At 28.8% G+C, this 11,668-nt stretch overlaps 1 protein-coding gene across 9 annotated transcripts in view; it reads right to left on the bottom strand.

Annotated features, from left to right (window-relative positions):
- Zasp52 (Z band alternatively spliced PDZ-motif protein 52) overlaps nucleotides 1–11,432 on the bottom strand; it is a 427,403-nt gene extending 415,971 nt beyond the window's left edge. For 4 of the 9 annotated variants that reach the window (XM_075377468.1, XM_075377466.1, XM_075377469.1 and 1 more), the window contains exon 1: nucleotides 11,068–11,431. In XM_075377468.1, the coding sequence (XP_075233583.1) occupies nucleotides 11,068–11,172 (105 nt within the window). In that variant the 5' untranslated portion in view covers nucleotides 11,173–11,431. Of the gene's footprint in view, nucleotides 1–11,067 lie in introns of all 9 variants that reach the window. The other 5 variants (XM_075377465.1, XM_075377463.1, XM_075377464.1 and 2 more) reach the window with 2 other exon arrangements.
- Between the last annotated feature and the right edge of the window lie 236 nt (nucleotides 11,433–11,668).

The raw sequence follows: 11,668 nt of genomic DNA on the forward strand, positions 1-11,668 counted from the left end.
GAAGTTTCTAGATGTTATATTGGTATCCCTGAAAACCTCCAACCCAAAAGTTTGTTTATCAGCAGTTGTAACCACAACGTCAGTTCTTGTATTGTTGTTGCGGTGAGTTTAGTGAGTTACTATGTTCTCGGATAAAGACAAAGCAAAGTGTGTTTTATTGATGGCCGAATTAAAATCCGTAATTTTAGTTCAACGTGCGTTTCGACGTGAATTCGGAAGAGATCCACCACACAAAAATAACATAACTCGATGGTTCAAACAATTCGAAGAAACCAGATCAGTTAAGAAACAGAAATCAACCGGCAGACCAAGTGTACCAGACGAAACGGTTGAATTAATTAGACAATCGGCAATTAGAAGTCCTGGGAAGTCCATCCCCCATCGAAGCGTCGAATTAGGTATTCCAAAATCAACAGTTCACGAAGTTTTACATAAAAAACTGAAATTACACGCTTATAAAATCAAGATACTGCAGGAATTGAAAGCCGGTGATGATGTAAAACGTTACAATTTCGCTGTTGAAATGTCGGACAGAATAAGTGAAAACGAATCATTTTTAGACGATATAATTTTTACAGACGAAGCTACATTCCATGCGAATGGATGTGTTAACAGACACAATTCACGAATATGGGGCTCTGAAAACCCACACGCAATTATTGAGAAACAACGCGATTCGCTTAAAGTTAATGTCTGGTGTGGTGTGATGAAAAATCGTGTAACAGGAACTTTCTTCTTTGCTGAAAAAACAATTAATGGAGTTGTGTATCTTGACATGTTAACCAATTATTGCTTTCCTCAGCTGGATGAACTCGAAAACATTCAACTTCATTTCCAACAAGATGGTGCTCCCCCGCACTTCAATGCATTGGTCACGGACTCTTTGAACGAAAAATTTGGAGATCGATGGATAGGCCGGCAAGGACCCATACTTTGGCCTCCAAGGAGTCCAGAACTGACACCTAGCGATTTTTTTATTGTAGGGGTACATCAAAAGCGTTGTTTATACAAAAAAAATTCGCGACCTAAACCGCTTAAAAACAGGTTTACTAATACAGGTTAATAGGTTAATATGTTAACTAATGTTTGGAGAGAAGTTGAGTATCGTTTGAACATTTGTCGAGCGACTAAGGGCGCACATATTGAAATTTATTAATTATGTAAAAAAATGTTTGAGACGACAAAAATAAAAAACATAAACTGTAAGTAATTATGTTTTAATTTAAAACATGTTCAAAATCGCACCATTCTTTTATATAACCCTGTATATACATATAAAATTTTAAGAAATGAACGGTAAAATGTTATGTTTTTTAAATTAATGTTCCAATCGGATTGAGACATTTAGTTTAAAAAAATTCGACAACGAATCTTCGAATAATCTTTTCAGTAATTATTGTGTAAACGGTTATACATATCAAATATTCTACGTTAATTTTTTTTTTTATATTTAAAAGCTCAGTTGAACAAATAATCGAAAGGTTAGGTTATATGAGAGACGAGAGAAATCACTCGTATTTACCTAGAAATTGTTGAAAATCTGTAAGTAAATAATGAAGATAAGGAGAGGAGAAGTCAACAATGAACGAACACTGTGCCATTAAGAGGAATTGATATTTTTGGAAAACACTGTTACGTATAACTGGAACAGCCGGTGTTTTGTTAAGATATACTCAATTTCTTAAACGATAGATCCATCTGTTACTGAGAAAAATTTTTTTCTCACAAAAAAGTTCAAAGAGAAAAAAATAAAATATGAAATCAACACTTCTACAATAATAACAATTTACACTTATTAAATAATGAATTTAAACACTAAACTTTCATTAACATCAGTTAATATTGAAATTTTAGGGGAGGAAATGGTTCCTAACTTTTACATTCTTCTGCTTTTCATTATTACTTTCCCGTCTAGTGCAATAGGAGAGCAATATCTTTATAAGGGAAAGTACTGTAATAGGTTCAATTTGGACATACGCGGTTTTCACCGGATCTTGAAGTTTTGACACCTAAGGAACCCAAAAACTGGATAGAAATTTTCCGGATATTCATATGTACGCGTGTGTTCGGGGTGTTGGTCACTAAATCTTCTTATATCTTCAGAACTACTCGTCAAAGGGATGAGACTGTAGAGCAAGGCCACCCTCAATATTCCGAGATTTCGCATAACTTTAAGGTCTTATTTTTTATAGGTAAATTTGTTAGGAATTATAAAATAATATTTCAAAAAAAAAAACTTTTGGAAAATCGCACCCCCACCCCAAAAAATGGACTAAATAAACTAGTGGCTAAGTAGGTATAATGCCCCAACAGTACTCAGCACTTTGAGCAGCAGAATTAAATAAATTAATAATACATAAATTGTAAAAAGTATTTAAAATTGCCGCTAGTACCGCCACATTCGCGCGAATGAAATACGGTATGCGCGCGCGCTCTACTTAGAATCATTGAATTAAATAAACAAAAAATTTAAATAAAATAATAAATCTTTTAAATTAAGTTATGTGTGTAATCCGTGTATAAGAAAAAAGCCGAAAGATACGGTAGTCCTACAACTTTGATGTAGCTTTTTTTTTGAGAAAAACCTTTTTTTAAAAACGTCCCCATGAAAAAATTTAAAAGTAGATTTTTTTTAATCATCACTATATTTATCTTTTTTAATTTTTTTTTTTATTTGTAGTCGCATGAACAATAAAAATCATTAACGATTGGAGTATAAGTGTAAACGTACCGGTAAACGTGAAATCTTTAACAAACTCAAGTCGACCATTCTGAGGTGTGGTTAACTGAACCCCAACCAAGAAATAACACCGTATCCACGATCTAGTATTCAAATCCGAATAAAAATACCTACTCTTACTTTCCTTTTAATATGACTATATTAGCCGGAAAAGTGAAAATTATTAACTTAAAACCAAAATTTTCTATAGACAATTTAAAATTTTTTGAACGTATAATATTAGTACGTAATATTGTAAAACCCGAAGATTTTTTTTCATAATTTACACTAAAATGATGGTAACTTTATATATGTATTTTTTCCAAAAATTATCTGATTTTTTTGTGAAAAACGTTTTTCTAAAACGTCCTTTTGAGGCACAATTTAAAAAATCTGATGTGGACATCACATGACTTCCTTGAACGCCTGTTAAATTATATATACACATTTTTTTAAAATGATAAGTACATAAAATTTTATTTCATTAATAACTTCTGATTTATTTTTATTGTTATTATTGCATAATTATTTATTGTAAAACTTTTTTTTACAATCAGAAGTTAATTAAATCAAGATATTTAATTAAAAAATAAAAAAAAGAGATGAAGTCCGATGTGCCTTCCCCTTGTAATATCCAAATATTTCATTCGTTAAAATTTTATTTGTCTATAAGTCAGGAATTAATGAAAATAAGTACCATTTATGATATATCGTTGAAAAGGTCTCAATAAGGCCTTATTACTGCAGTTACGAAAAAGTTCAAAATCCAAATGTTTTGAATTTTGGGCTTTTTTGGACACTTTTGGTCCAGTCGATTTCAATCAAAATGGGAGGTTCACAACTAGTTGTTACAACAGTCTTAAATCCAAAATTTCAACATCCTACGGCTAATCGTTTTTGAATTATGTGAGATACATACGTACGTACAGACGTCACGCCGGAACTAGTCAAAATAGATTCAGGGATGGTCAAAATGGATATTTCCGTTGAAATCTAAAAATCGAAATTTTCGTACAAGGAAATAAAAATGATAACCTGTTTTTGATCAATTTTTTGAAATCTGTATTTTACTTTTAGTTTTGCTATATTAGTAGTCGAGAAGGAAAAAATCTAACGTGTTGATACTTTTCTTTCCAGATAATATTGTTTTAACATATATAATTTTATTTTATTAAATATACTTTTCTTCAAAAAGCAGAAGAAAAAATTATAATATTTAAAATTACAGCTTTTAAACTCAATTTTTTAACTCAATTTTACGTCCATGTGAAAAATTATCAAAAAAAAATTTAATTTAAAAATATTTAATTACGCTTACTTTATTTTAAGGACAAACTGTCTTCCAGTTATTTGTAATTTTTAAGAAATAGATATTTTGTTTAATAATGGTATTTTAAATATTAAAAAAAAAACAACAAAAAATAAAATTAATGAACTGTGTTATTACTTGTAACGTTTTAAAGTGGTATTTTAGTACATCATAAAATATAAACATATATTTGTAGTAAACTTTAAAAATAAAACGCTTAATAAAATACATAAATTTTAAATCGTTTATATTTGCACTGTGCTTAAAAAAATAGTACTGAATAATATAAAGATCAAATAAATTAATAAATAATATATACTGTACAAACAAGATGTAGAAATAAGTTTAAATACATAAAAAAATAAAATAAATATATATATATATGCAAACAAACATGTATTCTAGTCGTAAAATCAATACGATCAAAATATTTGTCCTTGTTATTATATATTATGTAAGTGTGTCATTGACATAATGATAACATATACGAATACGGCATACGTTTAAAGTACTGGCATACCAGATAAAGTGGATCCATACCAGTGGTCATAAAACACAATTATAACCAATTCTGAACCCACAATACAATTAACATAACAAGGAACAACCTTCTTATCAATAAATAACAATAATATTTATAATATGACCCAGTTTTACTTCTATCCTTTTTTTAAAAAAAAAAAGTAAATATTCAAAATATCTCTCCAACAAGGAGCATTAAGAAAATTAATAAAAAAAAATCCCTTTCGGCACGTTGGAAGACGGAGTTAGATTTCACCGGTGGTAAGTAGAAGTTATAAAGATTTCCACCTTAAAATTAAGAAAAACGTCAAATTTAATCAATACGACAATGGTTGCATGTGAAAAAAGTTTCACATGTTTAGCATACGAGTCCCTTCTTACAATTCCAGCAAAATTTCGATCATACCTTGCCGTAAGGGTTGGTCATATGAAAAACTTGTTTCAGACAAACGTTTTAGGTAATTTTTAGAAGACTAACGACCACTTTAAACCGATTCGATACTGTGCCTATTAAGGGAAGTATGATGTTTTTTGTCTTTGAAACCCAACTTTTTCCACCCCCTGGGCTAATGATATCAAAAACCTTTACTTAGATAAGTTTTAGGTTCTTATCCAGAGAATAGTAGAAACTTTAAACAAATTCGATATGTTGCTTAATAGGAAAGTTATAGCGATATTTTGTTTTTTCGAAAAAAACCCACCATTTCCATTCCATGATCCGATTTCGGCCGTTAACGAACCCGACTGAGATTTTCTGACGAGCTATTTTTAAGGAAAAATTTGAAAGTGATTGGCGCAAAATTACGGCAGTTATCGTGTCCACAAGAAAGTTAAATATATATATATAAACTTTTGAACTGACAGTAGTTTTCGGGTCTGGGGAATGTGAAACGCGAAGATATGTGGAAATTTTCCGGAAGTCATATCATGGTAGCTTTCTTATGAAATTTACCTAAAAACTCGTTATACAGATAATCTTTAAAAAATTAATCAATCTATTTATCGAGAGATTAAATTATTTATTTTTATTAAGAAACAAGAGGATGCAAAATACCAAATATGATTTTCGCGTTCTCTGGTTTGGAAGTAGATACAGATACTTTGCAAACTACATTAAAATTTTAATTTTTCCTTTCCATAACTCTAAAGCTATGCTACAAAAAAGAAAGTATGGTAATCAGTCAAAAAATGGGGTATGGGTTTTTTATATTTCTCGACGTTTCATACCCTAGGAACCCAAAAAAACAAACAAAAAAATAGGGATAATATTCGTACATACATACGCAAGTTAGAAGAATGTTTCAAGCACAATAACTTTCAACTGGATAAACAGATACTGATGAAATGTTTTTACAGAAACTCGTGTGACGGGGCAATTCGTTGGTAAAGTTTTGGGATTAATATCTTCAGGGAGTAAAGTAGAAAGTTCTTTAGGGTCAAATTTCTCAAAATTTTGCAAATATAACCTGATTTCATATTTATTTTTTTCTGTTTGGACTCCGGAACCACCGTAAGGTATTACTTCAGAGGATGATATGTATGAATAAAAATGAAGTGTAGTCTTGTACAGTCTCAGGTCGACCATTCCTGAGATGTGTGCTTAATTGAAACCGAACCACCAAAGAAAACCGGTATCCACGATCTAATATTCAAATCCATAAAAAATAAAACTGCCTTTACTACGATCTAAACCTTAGAACTGCCGACTTTGAAATCAGCTGATTTGCGATGGCGAGTTCACCATTAGACGAACCTGGTGGGTTGCCCTTTATATTAAGCTTAATACGTGAGTATATATTTATCTTACCATTTAAAAAAAAAGTGCCCCAAATTTCCCCCTTTACCTCAAAAAACGAATACGCTATCTTTTTATTTATTGCATATTTTTAAGCGAATTTTTTTGTCTTCTTTATTTTGTCTTATGTTTCAAAAATATTATTTAATAATAATAATTCTATAAAATTTCATCATAATTCACCCCTCCCCATCACCAAAAAAATAATTTTTTTGCGGGTGAGAAGTGAGAAAGAAAGTAATATTTTATTAGTTATACATTTTTTTTGGAAGAATTTTATTTCATTTTTTCTATTTAACATAAACGTAGAAAAATAAAAAAAAACTCTTTGAAGGTGATTTTGGAGGTGGGAATCAGAATTACATAAAAAATACGATTTTTGATTTTTTTAAAACTTCTTTTGGAATTATTTAAACGTATAATAATTTTACAATACAACTTCATTATAAATTTTAGGCCAAGAAAGAATTATAAATTTGTTGTCAGCGTTTTTCTATTTTTAATAATTAAATACAAATAAATATCTGCTCAAGTTCCACACATAATTAATTCTAAGCATCAACACAAATACACTACACTTCATTCACTACTTATTAAAATGTACCTATCAGGGGTGTTCTGATGCCGGAGTGCCGTTCCGGTACTGCTTTTTGGGAAAAATGAAAAATTATCCTTTCACATAAAATTTGTTTTAATATAAAATCTTGCCTACATTTTTTTTTTAATATTAAATATTCACTGCGATCATATTTCTTAATGAAGAGTATTATCTTTTCCTGAAATGGTGTGTGACGAAGGACATTGCAGAAACGGTAAAACGACGTCAAAATAATTCACAAAAAAAAATAAACATTTGACACGATAACTTTTGCTTTTTTCAATGTAAACATCGAAATGAATGTGCATCTTTCATATCATTGTTATATTGCCTTTGCCTGTGGACCATATTCTTACAGTTAACTATAATGCAAAATCAAACGTTCCGATATTGTAAAATTTACGAGTGGACCACTAGTACCGATTGTAAATTGTGTGTTAGCATCTGAAAAAAGCTTAGGATTATTCAAATCGAAACGTTATGCTAATTATTTATTTACTTAGCTTTGAAATATAACATTTTTTAAAAATAAAAAAAAACAGAACTTTTTAAAAAAATTTAAATTATTTAATTTCAACTATCCTCAGTGTCGGGTGCTGTTGTCTTCATGCAGACGTTAGCTGATTTGGAAGTCGAGAGTTCCAGCGTTCAAGTCCTAGTAAAGCCAGCTATTTTTACACGGACTTGATACGTGTAAATCTTTGATCGTGGATACCGGTGTTCTTTGGTGGTTGGGTTTCAATTACCCACACATCTCAGGTATGGTCGAACTGAGAATGTACAAGACTACACTTCATTCACACTCATACATATTACCGGAGGCTAAAAAGAAAAGAAAGAAAGACGTTAGCTGAGTGAACGCGTCTTCCCAAATCAGCTGATTTTGAAGTCGAGAGTTCCAGCGTTCAAGTCCTAGTACAGCCAGTTATTTTTACACGGATTTGAATATTAGATCGTGGATACCGGTGTTCATTGGTGGTTGGGTTTCAATTAACCACACATCTCAGGAATGGTCGAACTGAGACTGTACAAGACTGCACTTCATATGAAGTATTATCTAAAAGTTAATTACCGGAGGCTATACAGGAAAAGAAAAAAAGAGTCAATTACGATTAAGACATTTTGACAAAAACATGTGAAATTAATTTTTAATTGTTTAATACATGATGGGTAACCTGATGATGCAATATATATATATATACATATTTCAAAATAAAAACCTAAAATTTTTTCCAGTTTAAAAATAATAAACTGAATTATTTTGTTACCAATTGAGTTATTTTGATTAATTGAGCTTAATTAACGGAAATATAATCGTAGTCAGCCTGAGTTTGAACAAGACTTATAGCAAAACTGTATTTCAGTTGAAACCACTGGTGTAAGCAGTTTTAAACGCTCAGTCAGTAGTTTGTATCACTGATCGCTGTAACTATAGATCCGTAGCTCGACTGGCGACAAGGATCTAGATACTAATGACGAGATAATCTTGGAAGATCATTCATTATATATGCTGAAATAAAAAGATGTTTTATAATCCACAATTACTTAAAAAAATAAATAAACAAAATATAATAAAATTCTCCCGTCGATGAAAATTAATATTAAAAAAATTAGTTAATCAATAAATAAATACGCTTTTTACTTTCAAATATAAAATAATCTTTTGTGATAAAAATAAGGGGTTTTTCATTCTCCCCCTTAATAAAAAAAACAAAGCAAAATATTAAAGTTAAAAAAAAATATTTAAATATTGTTGAGTCAAAATATATATTTAAAGAATTGACAAAGGAAGCATACATACGGACAGGAAAAAGCACCGTAAAAAATACAACGCTCAGGAAATGGACATATCAAATTTCAAGATAAAAACCACATTTCTTTGAGCAGTTATTTAATTGCAAAAAATAATGAATTGATCTAATATTAATCCTATATAATTTCAGTACTGAGATTTTTGCAATACATTAATTTATTATTAAAAAAAAAAGAAAAAATGAAACGGTAACAAAGAATCTGAATATTTAAAAACTTATTAGCTTAAAGGTGGAAGAAAAGGAATGTATAAAATAAAGAATTTTTTTAACTTCAAATTTCTATTTAAAATTAAATATCTTTAACTCATGAAGCTACGTTAAAATCCCCATTTAATAAATAAAAGATAGATTTTACGCGAAAATATTACAAACTTTTATATGTCAGTTGTAAACTTATTGCATTAAATTCTTTTATCCTGTTAATTCAGTGGATTATTACATTATAATAATCGTTAAAAATAGCGAAAAGTTTTCGATTATCTAGTTGTTTTTTTCTTAGTACGCCTCTTCAGTGGTATTAAAGATTTATGTAACATATTACGATAAAAGTCATTACTTTGAAATAATAAATATTGATAAAACTTTTGTTTAAGATTAAGGAAATATCTAAGTTGTAAAAAAATTACTTTAATATATTAAAAAAAAAAAAAAAAAACATAAAAAAGTTGAAAAATTTAATGTTAATTTATTTTCCAGAATTTTGGTACCGAATTTGACCTATTTAAAAAAAGAGGAATTAAAAGAAAGACAATTAAGTAAAATCGAGGCAAGTCAAAGAATAAGTTGTTTGAATTATGGCTTTATATAAACACACACACATATATATATATATATATATATATATCGATCACTTTCCAGACTCATAATATTTTTTCTACTGATAAATAAAGCTAATAACTTTCGTGATCTGAACTTTTATAAGTATTAAAAAACACTTATAAAAAAAACTACGTTTTTCAATTTAGAAAAATTTTTGAAACCTGAAACCAAAATTTTAATCTTTTGAAAATCTCTTTAAAAAATTTTACATCTTAAAAAGAGAATTTATAAATTTATGGAGACAGAAATTCTTGAAACATGACTATGAAGAATTTGAGTTTTGTAAACAGATTGAATTTTTTTATGATTTATATCAAACACTGAATACGCCTGACCATTTTGTATAAGCATTTTATATTAACTAATTTAACAAATAAAAAATGTAGTAGACCGTAATATAACAAAAAAAAGCTCTCTAAAACTTGCAAAATAAAATTTAAAATTGAACTAAAAATTTATGCCTTTAATAAATTATACATTTTTTAAATGTACGCAACTGAAGTGGGAAAGAATGCCCGAAATTACATAAATCTTAGTTTAATACTAAGTTTTACATTTTCTTTATTAAGATTTAATTACAAATAATAGATATTTAACAGTAATTAATATAATCGAACAATTACGTATTTTTTTATAGTCGCATCAACAATTAAAGTCATTAGCGGCTTATCAGTGTAATGTAACTGTACCGGTAAATGTGTAGTCTTGAACAAACTCAGGCTGACCATTAATATACGTATGATTAATTGAAATCCAGCCACCAAAGAACACCGGTATCCACGATCTAGTATTCAGATCCGAATAAAATACTATCTTAATTAGGATTTGAACCTGATAACTTGGACTTCGAAATCAGCTGATTTATGAACACTTGTTTATCACTAGACCAACCCGATGGGTTCTGTTTAAATTTGTTATATAAGTTTTACTTCTTTAATGATGCGTAATGAAAGTAAGCATGTAAGTAAACTAATTATAAGTGTGCGAAAAAAATCTCACCGGAAAATGTAAAAAAAAATTATATATGAAATCAGATTTTATAAAAAAAAAATTATTCTAAAAGAAAAAGCTGATTCCTATATTTTTCTGAAAAAAAAAGTTTCATTCGAAATTTATAAATACATAATTAAATAAACATAGGGTTAATTTAAAAATATAATTTTTGAAACGGTAATTATTTTATAAAAATTATTATAAATAAATTAAAAAAAATAATAACTATAAGATTATAATGATTTTAATCTTTAAAAGAAAACCCAAGCCAAAGTAATAAGTCTGTAAGACGAATTTTAGTGGCTTCTTTTTCATGTTCTATTTTTGTTCCCCTTTTAGTAGCTGGCGAGAGCAGTAGGTTACAACTATTTTTAGACTGTTCTAGCGTATCATGTTTATATCGTATTGCAGTTCCAAATAAATTATCATTAAAAAAAAATTTAAAGCAAACTTAATTTATTTAAAAATAAATAAACGAAATGAAATAAAAAATCATACCTTTTGAATTAATAAAGGTGTTCCAAAATCCTTTCCACCCTGAAGTCTAAAACCCCACGGCGATGCATCGCCTCGATTTAAACGTACATTAATTAATGATGCCATTTAAAAAAAACACTATAAACTATTTATTTATAATTTAATTTTACCGTATACACTTTATCACGTTCGAAGCAAACAAAACTGAAATTACTATCTTGTTAAAATGAAATGTCGTAATAGCTAACTAACTTGGTAGCTGTGAATTTATCGAATGCCTTGCACAGTCTGTGGCGTTAACAAACAAGATCACTGAAAACTTTCAACAATCTATTTTTAAATTTCCTTCCTAAGACTACACACGTTGATGGCTCCTTGCGCACTGAACGTAAATAGAGTTCTGCGCATATCATCTAACTTTACTAGCACGCATAAATCGACCCACTAAACGATCGATTAATCTCAGAATTATCGATTTATATTATTATTTATCTTATCTGTATTTCTTTATTTACTTATGTACATATCGTTTCAGTAACAATAAATTTAAGTAAATGAAAAAAAAAATAAAAATGGTTTTTCTTTACATCAAATACAATAAAAAACCGTTAAAAATTAAATT

This window comes from Lycorma delicatula, chromosome 10 (genome assembly GCF_047948215.1).
Source record: "Lycorma delicatula isolate Av1 chromosome 10, ASM4794821v1, whole genome shotgun sequence".
In the NCBI taxonomy this organism is placed as follows: Eukaryota; Metazoa; Arthropoda; class Insecta; order Hemiptera; family Fulgoridae; genus Lycorma; species Lycorma delicatula.